Source organism: Salvelinus sp. IW2-2015, linkage group LG20, assembly GCF_002910315.2.
Source record: "Salvelinus sp. IW2-2015 linkage group LG20, ASM291031v2, whole genome shotgun sequence".
NCBI lineage: Eukaryota > Metazoa > Chordata > Actinopteri > Salmoniformes > Salmonidae > Salvelinus > Salvelinus sp. IW2-2015.
In genome coordinates, this window is record NC_036860.1 from 26,109,449 (window position 1) to 26,130,854 (window position 21,406).

Consider the following 21,406-nt stretch of genomic DNA (forward strand, 5'->3'; position numbering starts at 1 on the left):
TGTGTCTACCGTGCGCACCTTGTGCACTGTATGTGTGTTCGTCTGTATGCTTTTGTGTGTTATTTTGTTGTTGCTTTTTCTCTCTGTGTGTTTGTTCTAGCTGGGGTAAAGACTCCATGACTCCGCACAGCTGTGCCTGTGATCATGTCATTCAGAGCCATAGCTGCCTCATTCAGAGGCTCGCAGAGCATCACAACCCCTGCTGGGCTACAGGGTGGTTTACGCCACAACTACTACGAACACACTGCTCTCTCTCTTCCACTGACATGCGTGCGCTCGCTCTCTCTCTCTCTCAACCTCTGCCATCCCTCTCTCTCACGCTTGCTTTCTCTCTGCTAGATCTCCCCATCTGTCCTCACTACACCCCTCTCCTTCTCCAAAAATAGCCGACTTGCCGTTTCGTTGCGTTCCGGGGAGGCAGAGGCGGGCGGGGATCTGTCTCCCAGGGGTACTGCAGTGATACACTGCTCCCTCTTCGCCTGCCTTGTTGCTGCCTTGTTTTGTACACACAGCATTAACACTGCACAATGCACCCAACACTCATGTTGCATGCACTCTCCTCTCCCCTCCCCTCCGCTTTTTCCATAGAGAGAGAGAGAGGAGGAAAAGGACTGTCAATAAAATAAGAACGAGGGAGAGTGGAGCTTGGTTGCCTGGCTCTCTGGCTGTTTTGCCAGTGGCTCTTTTTACACATTGGCATCTTGTTTAAAACAGCCTAATGACACTGCTGCATCTCCCCCTTACACACACACACACACACACACACACACACACACACACACACACACACACACACTGGCTGTCACAAACCAGCCTCAGAAACAGTCAGCCTCAGAGAGATGTTGTTTATGAAGCAATTTAAATGCAGGGATTCTTCATCAAACAGCCTGACCTACCGGATTCTGAACAAATGCTTGGTCATTCTGTGTGTGTGTGTGTGTGGTAATTGCAGATTGGTGCCTGTTATTAATGACATATCAGCTGCCTGACTGTTAGTGCTGTAAATGCCAAGGCATCCTCTCCCTCTATCCCTGATGACCTGAAAGTGGCTTGTTGATGGGAAAGAAAGGGCAGGGAGGACAGGCAGGCGGGCAGGCAAGACAGGGAGGACAAGCAGGCAGGACAGGCAGGCAGGAGGACAGGCAGGAACAGTAACTGTACCATTTCAGAGCCTCGGTGTCAGAATTAGCCATCTAATGGGCTTGGCAGTCATCTCTCAGCACTCTGAAAGACCAGGCACACACACACACACACACACACACACACGGAAATGACCGGGCAGCCCCTTTGCAGCTGGCAGACAGTTTGGGGATGCAGCCTTTTTAGCTGCGGCCTCTCCATCCATGCAGCTCAGTCATCACAGCCCTCCCCAGTGAGTGAGTCAGAGGTGTGTGTGTGTGTTGTGAGGGTCTGGAGATTGGGTGGCTCTGCACCCACACCACCCTGCACAGGCCAATGAGACCAGAGGGCACAGAGCTAAGACAGCCCTGTGTGGTGACTCCATGGGGGACCTCTGTGTCGTGGGAAGGACCCGGCGTTGTTTTGGCCATCTGCTCTCCTCTCTGTGTAGCAGAGCGCAGGAGAGCACAATACCACCACTACTACTCCCATTACCACTTACAGATGGAGTGGCACTGCCAGTTTTGCAATGCCGTGCCGCCATTCGGAAGTAGGTGATTTGAGGCATGCGTGAAAAGGGGGCCGTTGTGGAGTCACAGAGCAGTAATGTAATCCATCTTGGCCACTGTGCAAGGCATGGTATGCCAATGAGTTCTACAGCTGCACCATCGAGAGCATCCTGACCGGTTGCATCACCGCCTGTAATGGCAACTGCTCAACATCTGACCGTAAGGCGCTACAGAGGGTAGTGTGTACGGCCCAGTACATCACTGGGGCTAAGCTTCCGCCATCCAGGACCTATATAGTAGACGGTGTCAGAGGAAGCCCATAAAATTGTCAGAGACTCCAGTCACACGGCAAGCGGTACCTGAGCACTAAATCTAGGTCCAAAAGGGTCTTAACAGCTTCTACCCCACACCATAGACTGCTGAACAATTAATCAAATGGCCACCTGACTATTACATTGCCCCCCCCCCCCCATTTTGTTTTGTACACTGCTGCAACTCGCTGTTTATTATCTGTGCATAGTCACTTCACCCTACCTACATGTGCAAATACCCTCTGACCTGTACCCCTTGGCACATGGACCGGTACCGGTACCCCCTGTATATAGCCTCTTTATTGTGTTACTTAAAAAAAGTATTTTTTTCTTTTATTTGTTAAATATTTTCCTAACTCTTCTTGAACTGCACTGTCGGTTAAGGGCTTGTAAGTAAGCATTTCACCGTAAAGTCTACACTTGTTGTATTCGCCGCATGTGACAAATACAGTTTGATTTAGATCTCTCTGTGCTGTGGAGCACTTCATTTGTTTTATGGTGCGATGTCGTCACCAAGGGGACTCCTCCTGCAGAACTGTTCCTCCATTCCTACAGTACAGCACCTCTGGGGGAATCCTGCTCTGCATTTTAAGAGTTTTAACTGAAAATGGATCTCACATTGGATTTAAAAAATAAAAAAAATAAAAAAAGTGGAAAATGCATTCTTTATACATCTGTTATTCCTCTTTGGCACCTAGCACAGACTTCTTCCTCTCCATGGCCATGGAAATGTCTCAATCTTAACAAGGATTTTGTTTGATGGAGAAAAATATGGGGGGGGGGAGTGAGAAAGGGAAAATCACACAGGTTTTCTTCCCCGTTGAAAAGCTGTCGGTCAGACACGCCAGTGTTTTTCCCCTCTGATGTGGAGGGGAGGCGATGAGTCGCTGTCTTCAACCTACAGTATGAAACATGACTCCCACCACCCACTTTTATTGCTTTCTCTACGTCTTTGATACGGCACTGAGGGTAAAACAATAAAGGAAAAACAACACATCCCTGAGGGATACCTCGGTCACTGAACCTCCAGCGAAGCCAGACAGAGGAAGTCCATTATGTACTCACCACTACGTAGCAAGTTATTCTAAAGCACAGGGAGTATGAGAGGCAGCTCTATTTGGATGTCTAAATGTCACTAGTAAAGTTTACGGCGGGCTGAGCAAGGCAACAGGAAGAGCCCAATATAAGAGGGAAAAGCCCTGTTTTATGGCCACATAAATCTGCGCTCAGTCACTGAAGGCCATAACCTGCTTTTTCCTCTAGTTGTCTTTTGCTGGCTCACTGTACTCTTTCTGTGGATTGATGGGGGAATCAGACATGCATATCTACAGAGCAGATATCCTCATAAAGTCTCGCCCTTCCCCTGTGTTATAACCACCGCTCTGTCTCGCTCTCAGTCTCTCTCTCTGCTGCTTTCTCTCTTTGCTCATCTCTGCTTCTTTTTCTCTCTCTAGTTCAGCTTCTCACTCACTCACTCAGTGGTCTAGTTTGACTCTGTAGCAATATAGTAACTGTAGCCTGTACTGTGATTGCTGCTGTATACTGATGTGTCTCTGTATTGGATTCTTCTCTTCCCTAACAGATGGAGAGTGAGAAGAAGAGAAGAAAATACTCCACCAGCAGCAATGACTCGGACACCACTGACAGTGAGCTGAAACTTATGTAGTTAGAGATGATAAAAAGGGCTGGAGAGTGAGGGTGGTGGGGGGGGGGATACCGGGGGGAGGTTAATGGAGAGCTAGAAGGGCGGGATTGTCACCATTGGAGACCAATTAGTTAGGAGTGAGTCATGAAAGCTGTACTCTGACTAAACGGGAGAGATTAGGACAGGGCCGACACACGCTCTGCAGCCAAACACGAAACAAACAGGCGGAATAAACTACGGGCCTTAAAGAGCAGCTTGGCAGAACATTCTCAGGGGCAGGACCCGTCACTAGTCTGGCCTCGGTTCTGTCCCTAATGGCACCCTATGAGCCCTGGTCGAAAAGTAGTGCGCTGTAGGGGATAGGATGCCATTTGCAACACTGCCGATGGCTGGAACAGTCAGTAGCCTGGCCTCCTCTCTACTACTCTGACAATCTGCTGCTTGTCATCTTGTTTTCTCCGCTCGCTGCATCCCTGACTCTTTGTAGTGGCCTGGGCTCAGATCGAAGACAGAGGCAGTGTCTAGATGTTTACGCCTGCATCACCACAACGGCTTCGTCCATTAACTGACTGACTGATCACTGTGAGCCACAATGTTGGTGGCCAAGTGATGGACATATGTATGCTTGTGAAGAAGTAGGATGAAATTACCACTCGTCTCTGATCTAAGGTCAGATTAGCTGTTTTTTTTTTTTTGTCCCCAATTTGATTTATTCATGATATGGGGAGGTGATCTGAGATGTGTGCCTACGGGCAACTCCTACCGCTGGACCAGTGGCCTTAGCTCTGGGCCATGTGCCCGGGGGCTACGCCGCGTGATGCTCCCTAAACAACCAGTGCTTCTGAGTGCCGGTAACACGCCAGTGTCCCGGGCTAGCCTGCATCTGTTCCACATGGGTTTGGGTTATCATGTTTCTAATTGAAGGATCCCAATGATCATTTTTGTCCCTGTGCTACCTCTGGGGCTTGTCATTAAAACGGGCCTTGATGGGTAGCTCTGATTTGCGGTCGCTCTGCAATGTGTGGAGGTACCACACCACAGCCATAGCGTGTGGACCATTCATAGTCATCCCAACACACACACACACACACACACACACACACACACACACACACACACACTGAGATTACATAATGATGTGGCTCTGAACTTCCTCCTGGTAGTTGGAACAGCACACATTTAAAATAACAACCTGTCACCGTGTACAAATGGAAATGTCAGTTATTGAGGAGATTAGTGTCTCTCTTCTCTCCTGTGTTGCTGCAAGGGACTTTGTGGCTGGCTGAGGTGTGATCTTGGTCTATAAATACAATGACTTGATGACGACCACCTCTCTCCACCTGCCTGTTCGTCTTAACTCGTGGACACACACACACACACACACACCGTCACAGTACAGCCGAGCGGAGGATTCATTCTAGGCCTTTGACTTAAACCCACTCATCACAGAGTGACTCTGAAGACAGGAATGACGGTCGGCCTCCAGCCCTGTTTAACGCCATCCCTAGATATTGGCTGCTTTCCAAACGGCACCCTATCCCATTATGCACTAGGGCCCTTAGGGCTCTGGTCAAAAGTAATGCACTATAGGGCATTTGGGACGTTACCCACCACTAGCATGTTGGCTATGGAGGGATTAGGAATATGTTTATCACAAATCAGTTTCTTCTGATGGCTTAATTGTCTTCTGTCTGGTTAATTAACATTCGGTTCTGGGGTGATGTGGAGGGAAACAAGAATGGACTAGTTGGTGGGAAATGATTATCGTTTCACCCTTAGGCTATGAAATGAAAATCATATATATATATATACACACAGTGGGGAGAATAAGTATTTGATACACTGCCGATTTTGCCGATTTTCCTACTTACAAACGATGTAGAGGTCTGTAATTTTTTATCATAGGTACACTTCGACTGTGAGATACGGAATCTAATACAATAATCCAGAAAATCACATTGTATAATTTTTAAGTAATTAATTTGCATTTTATTGCATGACATAAGTATTTGATACATCAGAAAAGCAGAACTTAATATTTGGTACAGAAACCTTTGTTTGCAATTACAGAGATCATATGTTTCCTGTAGTTCTTGACCAGGTTTGCACACATTGCAGCAGGGATTTTGGCCCACTCCTCCATACAGACCTTCTCCAGATCCTTCAGGTTTCGGGGCTGTCGCTGGGCAATTACGGACTTTCAGCTCCCTCCAAAGATTTTCTATTGGGTTCAGGTCTGGAGACTGGCTAGGCCACTCCAGGACCTTGAGATGCTCTTACGGAGCCACTCCTTAGTTGCCCTGGCTGTGTGTTTCGGGTCGTTGTCATGCTGGAAGACCCAGCCACGACCCATCTTCAATGCTCTTACTGAGGGAAGGAGGTTGTTGGCCAAGATCTCGCGATACATGGGCCCATCCATCCTCCCTCAATACGGTGCAGTCGTCCTGTCCCCTTTGCAGAAAAGCATCCCCAAAGAATGATGTTTCCACCTCCATGCTTCACGGTTGGGATGGTGTTCTTGAGGTTGTATCTCATCCTTCTTCTTCCTCCGAACACGGCGAGTGGAGTTTAGACCAAAAAGCTCTATTTTTGTCTCATCAGCCCACATGACCTTCTCCCATTACTCCTCTGGATCATCCAGATGGTCATTGGCAAACTTCAGACGGGCCTGGACATGCGCTGGCTTGAGCAGGGACACCTTGCGTGCGCTGCAGGATTTTAATCCATGACGGCGTAGTGTGTTACTAGTGGTTTTCTTTGAGACTGTGGTCCCAGCTCTCTTCAGGTCATTGACCAGGTCTTGCCGTGTAGTTCTGGGCTGATCCCTCAGCTTCCTCATGATCATTGATGCCCCACGAGGTGAGATCTTGCATGGAGCCCCAGACCGAGGGTGATTGACTGTCATCTTGAACTTCTTCCATTTTCTAATAATGCGCCAACAGTTGTTGCCTTCTCACCAAGCTGCTTGCCTATTTTCCCTGTAGGCCTTAGCCAGCCTTGTGCAGGTCTACAATTTTATCCCTGATGTCCTTACACAGCTCTCTGGTCGTGGCCATTGTGGAGAGGTTGGAGTCTGTTTGATTTAGTGTGTGGACAGGTGTCTTTTATACAGGTAACGAGTTCAAACATGTGCAGTTAATACAGGTAATGAGTGGGGAACAGGAGGGCTTCTTAAAGAAAAACTAACAGGCCTGTGAGAGCCGGAATTCTTACTGGTTGGTAGGTGATCAAATACTTATGTCATGCAATACAATGCTAATTAATTACTTAAAAATCATACAATGTGATTTTTTTGGATTTTTGTTTTAGATTCCGTCTCTCACAGTTGGAGTGTACCTATGATAAAAATTACAGACCTCTACATGCTTTGCAAGTAGGAAAACCTGCCGATTTTGCAGGTTATCAAATACTTGTTCTCCCCACTGTGTGTGTGTATATATATATATATATTGACCTAAAATACAGTAATATCAGTACTTAGATTCCTTCTAGTAAGTGATGCTGACCAAATCTAACTTGTTGTTGAAAGGTTCTTCAGCCCATTAGTGACTATGACCTTGTGCCTCTCTGTTCTCAGTCTTATCTGCTTGTATCACCATCTCTATCCATCCACCTGTCAGTTGTTACTGAACCAAACTAATTATGATATCTAGGCAAGTCGGTCAGCCTTTCAGAGGCTCTAAGTTGTGCTCAGTGATTTGAAAATGGCAGCCTCCTGTCTCCTCTGACTATAAGTCACTCTGGATAAGTTAAATGGATGCTCAATGACCAAAATGTAAATCTGAAATGTAACCGTTACCGTGTCATTGTTTGCAGGTCAAGTGACCTCCTGGTCCAGGTCCTCCAAGAACACCGGGACCAGCAGCACCTGGGTCAGACAGGAGCACAAGAAACCGTCTGAGGTGAGTGACTGCCAACTCCATGCTATACACAACTCACTTGTGAGTCTCAAATGGCACCTTATTTCCTTTTATAGTGCACTTCTTCTTTTGTCCAGGGTCAGAAATAGTGCACTATATAGGGAATAATGGGCCCTGGTGAATAGGGTGCCACTTGGGATGCAGACACTGACTAATAATAAATGATACATGGGATTTAAAGTGCCTTTTTAAGAAATCCAAGGTGATTGTACAGCAAGAGAGTAAAAAACAAAACAAGGATAAAAAGAAATAAAAGCTACACAGGGTTTTTTCTGGATCAAAAATAAGCTTAGGTGGTGTCCGGGGGCGTGGCAATGGGTGTGGTCGGCCTGTAGCATGGATGAATTTTAGAGGCCCTCCTCTTGGCGGTGTGGAGTGCTGCATTTTTAAAGCAAATCTTCTGCAATATCACACATTCTGCGATGGCGCTGAGAATCTATTTCATGCATTTGTCTAATGCTGTGTTTTGCTCAAACATAACAACAAAATCAATACTACGAAATTAATTGTTTTGGGAATATTTAAATCTCCCTGACTGTCTAGCTTTTATTTTGGGGATTGTTAATTCTCAAAGATTATAATATTTTCAAGTATTAAGGGTCCATTATCATTTCTAGATACTTTATATCTGGGTTTTAGTCGTTTTAAGTTTACACTGAAAGCGTTTTCTATCCCGAAAAAAAATTATAGACACAGACAGATATTTTACACCCTTAGGCGGCCCGCCCAAGGATTTCAATGGCAGAAAAATCCCTGGCTACTTAGCTAAAGCTGAGTAATTGGGGAAAGCCAGACTGAACTAGTCGGTTTTTAGTCAATCACTCAATCACACTTATTTATTAAGACCTTTTTACACCAGCGGTTGTCAAAGTGCTTATATAGAAACCCAGGAGGGATCGTGGGATACTGTGGCCCTGTTCAGTTGCGACTGGCTGGGGGCAGAGAGTTGCAGAGTTTGAGGGCAGCAGCACTGAAAGCCCGGACCCCATGGTGTGCAGTCTTGTTTCGGGGATGGTGAGTAGTCCAGCAGGTCAGAGGTATGAGGGGCAAGGCCATGGAGTGCCTTGTAGGTGTGGAGTAGGATCTTGTAGGTAATGTGGAATTTGACAGGGAGCCAGTGAAGGTGGTGGGGCTGATGTGTTCCCAGGGTTTGGTGTGTGTGATGACCCTGGCAGTGGAGTTCTGGATGTACTGGAGCCTATATAGGGCTTTGCCCGGACACCCCGAATAGGACTCCAATGCAGTAGTCCAGACATGATGTAACAAAGGCATGTATGAGGGATGGTCGGAGTCGGGAGATGTTGAGGTGGAAGACGGTTGATTTTGGTGATGGACTTGATGTGTGACTCGAAGGAGAGAGTGGGGTCCAGGATGACACCCATGTTTCAGACCTCTGTTGATGGGCAGATGGAGCAGCTGTCAATGGACATCATGAGGTCACACACTTTCTTGAGGGGAGTCTTGGGAGCCACCAGCATGACCTCGGTTTTATTGCTGTTTGAGTATTTTGGATGTCATCCAGTTTTTGGTATCCTGGAGACGGGGGAGGGAGGTCAGAGGTGGGTTTGGTGTGGATGTAAGTTTGGGTGTCATCCACATAGCAGTGGAAGTTGAGAACATGGCAGCGGATGATGTGGCCCAGGGGAAGCATGTATATGATGAACAGCAGGGGTCCAAGCACGGAACCCTGAGGCACGCCTTGGTTGACAGGGGCTGGGGGGGGATTTGGAGTCTCCAAAGGACAAGTACTGTTTCCGGTAGCCGGGTAGGACTGGAACCAGTTGTGGCGTTCGGACCGTATTCACGCGGTTGTGGAGGATGCAGAAGTTGTCAAAGGCAGCAGAGAGGTCGAGTAGGATAAGGATATTGAAGTGGCGAGAGTCGCCGCTAATTAGGAGGTTGTTGAACACTTTTACCAGTGCAGTCTCTGTGCTGTGCTTGGCCCGGAACCCTGAGTTGAAGAGGTTCATACATGTCATGGCTGGTAATTGTTCAAGTTATCGGGGTCCAATCCTTGTTTCTTTAGGATGGGTGGGGGATAACTGAAGCTGCTGGTAAATGGAATATATTTTTTGACTGAAAAAGGTCCAGAAACATATTGCACACCTCAAGAGAGCCATTGATGGAGGAGTAATCCAGGGGCTGGAGTAGTCTGATACTTGAGAAAAGGGTTCCAGGATTGCCTTGGCAGTTATTGATGAGGTTGTAGTATACTGATTTTGCCTGGGAGAGAGCATCCTTGTAGTCCTTGACATGCTCCCTGTAAGCCTCTAAGTGAACTGTGAGACCAGATTCTTTATAGACCCTTTCCAGTTGTCGGCCAGTGGACTTCATAGAATGCAGCTCAGAGGTAAACCAGGGAGCAGAGAAGGAGAAGGACACAGTCCGAGTTATCAGAAGTGCAACAGAGCCAAGGCTGGAAGAGAGGAGTGTGTCATAGTGAGACACGAGCTCCACGGCAGAGGACGGAAGAGGATCGCGGCTGTTGTGTTTTTGAAGCCTGTTTCCTCGGCCGGATGTGCTGACAGTTTTATTGTTCCTGTATGTAATGGTCCGTTTTTGCCGCAGCTTGGAAAGATCCAGGCCACGCAGGTTGGAGGGTGTAAAGCCTGTCGAACACGAGGTCCAGAACATGGCCTTTGTCAATGTGTTGAAAACTACATGCTGTGTAATGTTGAAACAGTCCAGGAGCTGTCTCTTATACACATCTAGATGTGTATAAGAGACAGTGAAAACTACATGCTGTGTAATGTTGAAACAGTCCAGGAGAGACAGGAACTTGGCAGAAAAGCCACTATTGTTGGAGTTGACATGGATGTTGAAGTCACCCAACAGTAGGGTAGAAGGTGACATGGAGCAGACGGACATGAGGACCTCTGAGATTAACACAGAGGAGCGTTTTGGGAGGGCGGGAGATAAGCACAACTTGCTGAGGTTGAGGACCAACCATGCTAAATTCCAGACGTTCAAAAGATGTGGCATTCGGTATGGGAAGCACTTTGAAGTCTGTACGATGGATAACAGTAAGCTCCCCGCCCGACCCACAGAGCGAGGTTTTTGTAGGTACACACACAGCCTGGTGGAGTAGCTTGATTAAGCACCAGAAAGTAATTTGGCTGCTGCCAGGTTTCTGTTAAGCACATCACGTCGATATCTTTATCCATGATAGCATCATAAACCAACAGTCATTTGTTATTGGAGAGAGCGAAAGCTGAACAGCGCAAACGAGCTGTATTGGGTAGGAGAGGAGGAGGCATGGTGAACAGAGCTGTCCACTTTAGCCAAAGCTTTAAGGCAGCTTAGATTTGCACCAGGGCAGTTCATGTTACAGTTCAGTGACTCACTGTGTGTGTATTTTCTGCGCGAGCACTATGGCAGTAGGCATCCCGACGCACAATCCCTAGGTCGTGGCGCGCCCGTAGGGAAAACTTTAAACCGGCTTTAAACCGGGCAGACTGAAAGTGGTAGACTTCGGCAAGGAGTACCTTATCCGTGTCATGATTGCATCCCCTTTCAGGCATGGGGCAGGCCAGTGAATGATCCTGGGGTACAGTAGATCCCTCCCCACAGCAGAGGAGCCAAGGCAGTAGTAGTAGTAGAATCCACATCACTGTACAAAAACACACTGATAGCTCCTGGCAAGCTAGTTAGCATCCAGTTGGCTAGTGTCCAAATAACTTGGTTAAGATGCAGAAAACGTGTGGGATCTAACTGTATAGTTATCCAAGGAAGGCAACTCTGCTTGTAGACAACCCGCAAATGAAGGTTTAGTTGGTAGTAGTCAGGTAAACGGACCGGATGGCTTTTTACAAACTAACGCTCAGCAAGCAAGACTCCGCAGGCATCAAAAGGTGGAACTATTAGGCAACAAATACTGTTAAGCAAAAATCACAGTGATTAACACTAAGTAGCGAACAATATCGAAGTTTCAAGAGGATAAGCGGTAGCCAAAGCACGCCAGCGTACTCTCCCGGAAATGGCTGACTGACTGTGACTGGTGATTAGGTTGTTGGAGTCCCATGAGGTAATGATAATGTGACTGATTGATTGCTGATTTTATGTTGTGAGCCTGTTGCTGTAATGGTGGTGGGATAATGGTCGATGATGTCCTCGTGAGTTTACTGGTGTTTATGGTGTGGTGGGTCCATTGAGGCAATGATAATCCACTGAGGATAATGACCGTATGGTAATGACAGTACAATAATGCAGTGTTTGTTCCAACAGTAGATGTCCTTGTGAGCTGTGCATTGTGGGATGTGTTGGAATCTGTACACCATGGGTGCATCCCAAATGGAACCATAAACCCTATATGGTGTACTTTTTTTCACCAAAGCCCAATGAGTGAAAAGGATGCCATTTGGGATGTAATCCCATGACTTACCTGGGTGGTCCTTTGCAGTAGGCCTTGCTTTTTCGAAGAATGTCCGCCACTTCATATTTTGGTTTAAAAACTAACAATTTAACAATTTGACTAAACCAAGTGAATCCAGTGATGACATGATTATGGGTTTGCTGGCTAATTATCAGGTTGGGTACCCATAGGTCCATGAAAGGTAGACACTATGGGATTTTAAATGACCGGGCCACATAGACCTCCGGTCAGAAGTAGTGAACTATGTAGGGTATAGAGTGCCATTTGGGACTAAGCCCCCTAAATAGAAAGATGGCATGAGCCTCCTAAAAAGCAATATCTACGTCTCCTTCCAGATGATATGTTAAGGAGCGCTCTCTCACCACAGGGTAGGCTGCTGAAATTAAAGCCACTCTCAGTAATTACAAGGTTTCTCCTGCAGTCAAAGCTGAGCCCTGTTAGCCTACTTTTTGCATCAGATGTTTGGCTTGGGAAGTGTGGAGGATGGTATGAGAAATAGTCCCCAACTACACTTGCACTAGTCTGTTTTAAGAAGGAAGGAGACTTTTGAGCTCTCCATAATTTTAAGAATATGAAAAAGAATATACAAGTCCTTTTAAAAAAATTCAAATTACAACAGTAGACTATATTTGTGCCATCTGTTGTGTTGCCATGTTATTATGCAAGGATCTTGTCATTGTTTCGGAGGGATTTGATTTGAAGTGTCGTTCCTTAGACTAGTCTGGAGCAAGGACAGTGTGAACCAGTCGTGTGTTGACTGGCTTTGACAATTCAAAATCAGGGCTTTAGCTAGATCCCTTTGTTGTGTCTCTGGAGGATGCTGTGACAGTTGTCAACACGTTACCAACATCGGCAAGGGCACACACAGCCTTTCCTCAGGCTCTAACAGTTCTACAGACTGAACAAAAAAAAAAAATCATGTTTTTATTCATATGGCTCATGTTCATTTGTGATTCTTCGGGGAACTTTGCTTGTTTACCGCTTGATAAATAGCTGCTGGCTAAAATATGGAAATGTAATGACAATGTTGTCATCCTGTGTGTGTGTGTGTGTGTGTCATGATTGAGTAAATGTAAATGACCAGGTTCTAATTTATTGTCATGCTGAGTAAAGGATTGTTTTGTCTTGAATGAGGTCCATAGGTGGGAACGTGTTTAGTTTGCGTTATGTAGATTTTTATTAGGGCTCAGTAGGGTTCAGTTTCCGTGTGCTTCGTGCTCAAGAATGACTAATATTAGGAAACAAGATCTCTCCCACTCTACGCCCAGAGGAAGGAAGTTGCCTTTGCAGAGCATGCAGGTGTGAAACTCGCTCACACAGGGGAAGGGTTGGGTGGGGTGTCCGAGTCTCCGACAGTCGCCCAGCTGCTGGAGCTCATTAAGGCGGGTAGAAACAGCTGTGCAGGTCCACGGCAACCAGATGCAAACAGCTGCAGGAATGCGTAGATAAGGGTGCCTTGTTCCCCCCCCCCCGAGTGAGCGAGCTAGCGGGCTCTGCCTGCTGCCAGTGCCAGGCCCAGTGAATGGCTGAGTGGCCTGCCTAGCTGGTTGGATGTCACTGGTCCACGCTGCTTCGCATGTCGACACCAACCGGAAGAGAAACGGTCTCCAAGATCCCCGCCAGCCGCCCTATTAAAATATCAATGTAGGCACTGTGGTCTGGTGCCAGGTAGAGGAATCCTTACTGCTGCAAAGAAACCATCTGAAATCATCAACCGATGCCAAGAAGACTAGAGATGGACGAGGAGCCTAGATTCTCTGTTCTCAGGCGCAGGCAAGCCAAGCCCCACTCACTGGTAAAATGGAGATGCTTATCCGAGTGCACACATCCAATCGCGCAGTGTGTTTTGTTCTTCGGTCATGCGTGACACCTCTATTTTACTCTGCAGTTTTCCACGATCTTCATTGCAACAGATCTGATGGTTGGATAACTGGGTGGGGTAGGCAGCTCTGGCTGGGCTTTTTGGTGCTGAGAGGGAAATGGAGAAAGAGAAAGGGTTCTGGCACATTGAGTGCCACAAACAGCTTCTTCAAAGCGGTAGTCTAGGTTTGACCCAGGACCTGGTATCTATAGGGGAAAAGTGGCCTAATGTTTGTGCTATTATCTCCCTCCCGGTACTGCTGGCTCTGCATGCCTAATTGATCCAGAAGAGGCTCAACTCTTTGTTTCTCTCTGATAAGTGCAAATCATGCTCCCTCAGCCAATTCTGCATTGTTGCTGCACTGGCCACTCTCAAGGACATTGTGAGCTATTCAAGGGGCCAGAGTTTTCTTTAATCTCTGTTTTATTGAAAGTTTATGGAAGGAACTTTTTATAGAGCAACTGAATCTTAGCTAGAAAAGCAAAAAGGAAAGACATTTAAGTTGACATTGGATGTCTCTGCAGCATCTTGCCATGTATTTTCATAGCTTGCATTTAGGATGCAGTCAACCCTAACTATGGGCCTCATGCATTTGACATGCCAAACCTGTTTTGGGACAGTTGAGTTGGTCTACCTTAATGTCAGTGATGTTCTGTTCGCCTGCACCCCCTGGATTTGTCCTCCGGGTTTGCCTTGTTAGCAGCACATTCACCACTCTCTCAAACGGCTAACTCTGGACTCTCGCTAGTAACGCCGTGGGCCAGCGAGACGTGAAAGGAACTAGCCCGGCTCGGAGTCAGGCACAACAGACCGACGGCAATTGGCTATACAAGAAGGGAACTATAGACACCGCTGACAGACTATCGTGGGTTTGCGAGATGCCTGACGTAGGCAACAAAAAACCGAACTCTCTGAGAATGAATGCACAACTGGTAAATAAGCACTTATAGGCTATGTCAGCCAGGTGGCTAGCTGCCAGCAGACTTCTATTAGCACTGCGCTAGCTAACGCTAATAAAGTCTAAAGGCCCAGGGTAGGGTTTACTTAGCTAACATATGGAATTGTTTTAAGATGGTTATACCAAGGATCATTTAGCGATTTTTTTTTTTGAAATTCGTATTACTGCTATTAGACCATAGAAATGCATTGAATAACATATCAAACAGTCTGAAAAAATGTATCAAAAGGAGGTACGTTTTGAAATGTCTGTCCTATATCTGAGAGAATGCTCAGAAAAAAGATAAAATGTTTTACCGTGGAATTATCCGTATACCTTTTTGACGTGGTAATGCCCCATTCACTTCCATACATTTTTCAGCCCGGTACACGGTTACGTTCAGACGAGATACTTGTGGGGTTTGCACAGCAAAACACCATTGTGTTTGTAAAAGTCTGATCTTTCCATATTAGTTTGTAGCCCAAACCATTCGGACACTACAGACATTTTCGTGAGAATACCGATTTGTACATTATTTGATTATTTTTTCCCCAATTTTATTTATTTGGATGTTTTCTGGTCTGACAAACAACAGTGTAGCTCTACCACCTTTCACCGCAGATGCAGGAGGCCGACATTGGTGGATGTCGTGGATTGAGAGGCAGCCCACACAAAAAAACGATATCTCTAGCTTAAGCAGATTTTCTATTTTGTTGATGTACTGTTTTGTCATTTGTTTTATGTATGATGTAAGTGCCTTAATGTGTTTCCTGGACCCCAGGAAAAGTAGCTGCTACCTTGGCAGCAGCTAATGGGCATCCCTAATAAATTCAAATAGATTTTGATGGGATTTTTCTATTTATTATGCTAATTAGATTTCCACCGGGCCACAGACATTGAGTTTAGGGGTGGGGCTGTGGTTAGCGTGACGAAGTATGAAGCTAACGTTAAATGGAGACAGTCCTCTGCAGGAGCAAAATATAGGTTACTAAGTTCATCATAACTTTGCTTTACAGAGGGTACTAGTGAGACAAAGTGGTGTGGCAACTGAATCTTAGCCAGAAAAGCAAAAACGGAAGACATTTAAGTTGACATTGGATGTCTCTGCAGCATCTTGCCATGTATTTTCATAGCTTACATTTAGGATGCAGTCAGCCCTAACTATGTGCTTGTGTATTTGATTTGCCAAACTTCGGGACAGTTGAGTTGGCCGACATTCACGTCACTGACGCTTGATATTGGGTTAAATGCAGGAATTTAGTGGAGGGTGAACGCCGTTTACACACCTTTTTTTATTTGTGCTGAGGCTGAGGCAGGCTGCAATGCATGCAGAGGAGACACGGAGAAAGAGGTAACAACTCAAGCAAGCAGATTAGAGGGGTTAGTACAATGGTTCCCAAACTTGGGGTCAGGGTCCCATCTGGGGTCCCTTGAGAACCTGTACAGTTCTAAAAAATGTCATATGTTTTAATTTATATCGATAGTTGTTTGTCTGCAGCATCCTACTGCTGGCTTGCCTCTGCTGGCTTGCCTATGAAGCTAAGCAGACTTGGTCCTGGTCGGTCCCTGGATGAGAGCCCAGATACTGCTGGAAGTAGTGTTGGAGGGCCAGTATGAGGCACTCTTTTCTCACTGGTCAAAAAAAAAAAAAAAAAAATATTATATATATATATATATAATATCCCAGGGCAGTGATTGGGGACATTGCACTGTGTGTAGGGTGCTGTCCTTCAGGTGGGATGTTAAACGGGAGTCCTGACTCTCTGGTCACCAAAGATCCCATGGCACTTATCGTAAGAGTAGGGCGTTAACCCCGGTGTCCTGGCTAAATTCCCAATCTGGCCCTCATACCTAATCATCCCCAGCTTCCAATTGGCTAATTCATCCCCCCTCTCGCCTGTAACTATTCTCCAGGTCGTTGCTGTAAATGAGAATGTGTTCAGTCAACTTACCTGGTAAAATAAAAATTGTCTCGATCACCCACTAGTTGGTCTTAGTTTTTTTTTTATACCATACATCACTGGTTAAAAGGTAGACCAAACTTGGTACAACCATCTGGGCAGAATTGTTTTTTTGTTGTTCCAGTTAAGTAGGTAATCTTCCCCTCATTTCAAGTAGGTTAGTGTTTTTTTTGTTTTGTTATGAATCTTGTTCTGGAGGCACAAAGTCATAAAATCAGATTTTTAAACCCAACCAATTTTGACTTTGCTGCTGGCCTATCTGAAGAGAAATCGCTCAGTTTTGCTTTCAGGACAAGAAAAATGCAATTTTAGAAAATGCAGACAGTGTTGACATATTACGCATGATGATATTTGCATTCCCTGTGTTGTGTGGGATATTGGCCCATTGTTGTACATTGTTGTACCTCTGTCTCTTTTGATGCACTTAAAAAAAAAGAAAAGGGAATGTGGGAGTTGACGATTGGGATTTGTTTGAATTGCGCATGCTGTCAAAGAGCCGTATACAGGAAGGCTACTGTGTTACTGAAGGACGTGACCTTTGAATGAGGCTAACAATTAAAGTGATTTAGAAGAGCTTTGCTCAGTCAACCATAATTCACAGCGATTTGTGAAGAAGCCTGTCATTCACTGAAGAAGACTAAATGGGCTCATTTCAGAAGTGGATTGTTATAGAAATGAAACTAAATCAAACTATTTAAAAAATGTTTAATGTATTTTCCCCCCCCCCCCAGTGCTTTTGGGGGATTATTTTGAAAACAAAGGTGAGAAGGTCAACTCTTACTAAAAAAAAAAAAAAAAAAAAAAAAAAGGACATTCTACTCCAAAATGCATGAAAATGTAAATGTGTTGACACCATCAGAAATATAACTGATAGGGAGATGAGGAGCAAAGTGGTGGCTGTTTGCTCGTGGCTCTCATTTCCACCACTGCTCGCTCTGTTTGCTACAAATATACTTGTAACTTGTCACTCTGACCTTTTTTCTTTTTTAAGGGGAGTGTTCCTTCATATTGCACGCAGACATAAAAAATGGTACCCAGAATTAGAATAATGTCGAAAAAGGGCTTAATTGCCAAAATATCGCACTATCCCTTTAAAAGCGCATCTCTGCAAAACATTATAATAATAATTAAGCGAGGGCGCCGCTGCTAAATGAATATAGGGTCAACACTGGTGACTGTGGCTTTTCTGTCCGACAGTACATGCTCTTCTGTGGTTCTGTAAAGGATATAGCTATAGCCTAGCTGATCTCTCAGCTCACTCGCACACACACATCACATCCACCCTGAGCCAGGGGTTATCCAGTGAGCCAGAGGAAATCCTCCCTGCCTCTCCAGAGGGAATAACCTCACCTTGGGAACGGGAAAAGGCGGACTCTCCTGATCTCAGGGACGGTTCAGAGCACACAGCAACCCAACCCGGCGAACATGCTGTCTCAGCAGTCCCTTCTTTTTCTGACTGTCTGTCTCCCTGCCCCGGCATATACTCTGTTCCATGTCCAAGAGCTTGCTGTGGTTTACACACAGAAGGAAAGTTATTGGAAGAACATCAGGCAGTGAAGCTTCCCAGTTGGAGTTTGTCTTGGGAAAGAGGGAATTTTATTTTCTCCCGCTGTCTCGCTCTCTCTTGTTCTTTATGACATGATCAAATGCGGGTTTTGCCGGCCATGTGTAGTGGAGGATCCTGGTCCTGGCCCTGGCCTCTTCCTCTGCTGGGTACTGACGCCAAGACGGCCCTGGTGCCTGGGCCTGCGGCTCCGTGATAAGGTCAGATGTGTCCAGCAACTGAGGATCAACTCTCAACTGCTGCTCTGGAGCGGCAGGGCCCTAATCGTCTCTGGAATGGCCAGGGAGGGGGACCTGGGGGGCTGGGTATGCTGCCTGCTCTGAGGCATGTGGAGCTTCCAGAGTTGAGGTCAATTATATTTGAAATCAGTTGATTTTAGGAAGGTAACAAATTCAAAACATTTATTTTTGTTAACAGGGTTTTATATGGTTAGTGTTCCATTACAAAGAGAACACATTTGTCGCTTTTCTTGTTTTAAAACATGATACAGTAAACCCTCAGTAACTCTTCAACGTCTCAAATGGCGAGACTGACTAGCTACCAAATGGACAGACTTCATTAGTGTGTTTTTGTCGGGAGCAATGCGGTCTAATTAGTCAGGCAATGCCCACATTATTCTGACATATTTTAGAATGTAAAAATTATGTGAATGTCAATGTATAATGCCATTGTGTAGGTTATATATTCCTGTAGTGGTAATGCATACTTTATTGCATACATTTGAGGGAGGGGTTGGTTTTCTTCTATAGGCTATTACAACAATGAAATGTAAAATGTAGGTCCTTAGAAAATTCCTTGAAAGACCTTGAATTTGACTTGCCAATGTCAGTATGAACCATATTTAGGCTACTTGCTCGGCCCGCAAATGAAAGAGAGAATCACCTGCTGTTGAAATTATGCGTGCATCGTTTGATTTCCTGTCATATCTTGACCCGGGCCAGTATTTTTATTTTTTTCATTTGTGCCAGTAGCTTTAAGTTGTCACTGGCTAATTGACCTGAATGTGGAGACCTGCTGTGTGCGCTGCACGTAGGGCCTACTTGTCTACCGCTTTGGATAGCTGTTAGGGGTGGGGGGCACTTTTCCGTGAGAAGACAAACACCACTCGAGCTCTGCCACCTTCCACCGCAGATGTGGAAGTGCGACATCGGCGGATGCGGTGGATTGAGACACATCCAAAGCTAGATATCTCATGTGCCTGGCCCGCCACAGGAATCGCTAGAGTGCGATGGGACAAGGACATCCCGGCCGGCCAAACCCTCCCCTAAACCGGACCACGCTGGGCCAATTGTGCGCCGCTGCATGGGTGTCACGGTCGGCTGCGACACAGCCCTGGATCGAACCCGGATCTGTAGTGACGCTTCTAGCACTGCGAAACAGTGCCTTAGACCACTGCGCCACTCAGGAGGCAACGTCGTCTACTGATAAAGAATCAAGTCTGTATCAGCACATCCGATGTCCCCTTATAGCGCGAGGGCACCGTGGCTGCTCCACTTCCTCATTCCTAGCTCTAGCCTGTCCCGAGGAACCAGTACACTCACTGGGAGTCTGGGCTGCATCACCACTTATGCTGCACAGAAGTTAACACACTTGAGTAATTCATAATGGGAACAATGTCCATTACAGGCTAGAACGGTTATGCAAGAAGATACTGGTAGCGTCCAGGTTTCCTTCATAGCTTACAGCTGAAGCTTACATCAATTCACTATCCTAGTACCTTGTTTAGGATAATATGCAAACCATGATACAAAATATTGCTGATTTCAAATTTGATTGTCACTAGAGTTGCAAAGGGTCGTAAACTTTTTTTCTGGAATTTTTCCATGGGAAGTTGAGCTTACATTTTTTGCTTAAAGTTAACCTTTTTTTGTGGGATACACAAGGAAATTCTAGGTCTTGTGGCATATTTTGTGTAAACTATCCCCAATTCAATAGAATTGCAAGCCTCTGCATGCACAGTGCATTCTTCCATCACATGTGCAGTGCACTCTTCCATCATGTACAGCTGATTCTCAAGATCTTGCACACTAATGAGATGCTATTGAGCACTACTACACTGTCTGAGCCAAGGACTACATGCTTTCTGGTAAGTTTTGATTACAAGTAATACTGGGTGGGGTGAATATATTTCATATGACATTTTTTGTTAACTAGTAAATAGTAGACTACAGCAAAGTGTGTTTAAATCATTTCTAACTTGTTAACAATTTCTGCTAGTAGTTTTTGCTACCATGTGGGTTTAGCTTGCTTGAGGAGTGTTAATTCACCTGATTCCTTACATATTTCATTTTAAAACATTTATCTTACAAAGGAGTAGTTTAATCTAACTGCTTAACTATTTATCTTTACATGGAATTGTTTTTGTTTTTACACGTAAAATAATAATAAAAAATAAAAAATCTTTACAGGAAATGCCACGGGCACTTTCTGATGTGAGACATTTCACTGGAGCTAACGTAGAAGGAAAAGCTGTGTACATTTGCAAATACTGTGTCAAATCATATGTGAAGAATGCAACAAAGATGCAGAATCATCTGGCCAAGTGCATAAAGTTCCCTCAGTGCTCACAATAAGAAATCGCTGACAAAAGTCCCTCTACTTCTATTCAAGGTGAAAATTATGAATCAGACACCTTTTCGATAGAAACAGCTCACGGTCCTCGTGGAATCAGAAGTTTTTTTGAATCAATGGAGGAAATGCTGATGAATGTCTTGCTCGAGCTGTATGTGACTGGTTCACCTCTGCTCACAGGCAGTGTGTATCGGAAGAGATTTCTGAAAGTTCTTCGCCCAGCATACACCCCTCCAACCAGACATGTTTATCTACTCATTTGCTGGATGCGGAGTTCAAGTGGAGGTCAAGCAAATCATAGAAAAACCAGACTGTATCGCAATCATCTCTGATGGGTGGTTGAATGTTTGTGGACAAGGAATAATTAACTACATCACCCCTCAACCAGTATTCTACAAGAGCACAGACACAATGGACAACAGACACACTAGTCTACATTGCAGATGAGCTGAAGGCAGTCATCAATGACCTTGGACCACAGAAGGTATTTGCACTGGTGACAGACAATGCTGCGAACATGAAGGCTGCTTGGTCTTAAGTGGAGGAGTCTTACCCTCACATCACACCCATTGGCTGTGCTGCTCATGCATTGAATCTGCTCTTCACGGACATCATGGCACTGAAAAAAATGTGTAC

The 21,406-nt window shown here is 45.5% G+C and overlaps 1 protein-coding gene across 2 annotated transcripts in view; it reads left to right on the forward strand.

Annotated features, from left to right (window-relative positions):
* LOC111980267 (protein Jade-1) overlaps positions 1 to 21,406 on the forward strand; it is a 143,673-nt gene that overhangs the window by 12,588 nt on the left and 109,679 nt on the right. For both annotated transcript variants that reach the window (XM_024010966.2, XM_024010967.2), the window contains exons 2-3: positions 3,522 to 3,585; positions 7,401 to 7,486. In XM_024010966.2, coding sequence (XP_023866734.1) covers positions 3,522 to 3,585; positions 7,401 to 7,486 — 150 coding nt within the window. The remainder of the gene's footprint in view (positions 1 to 3,521; positions 3,586 to 7,400; positions 7,487 to 21,406) is intronic.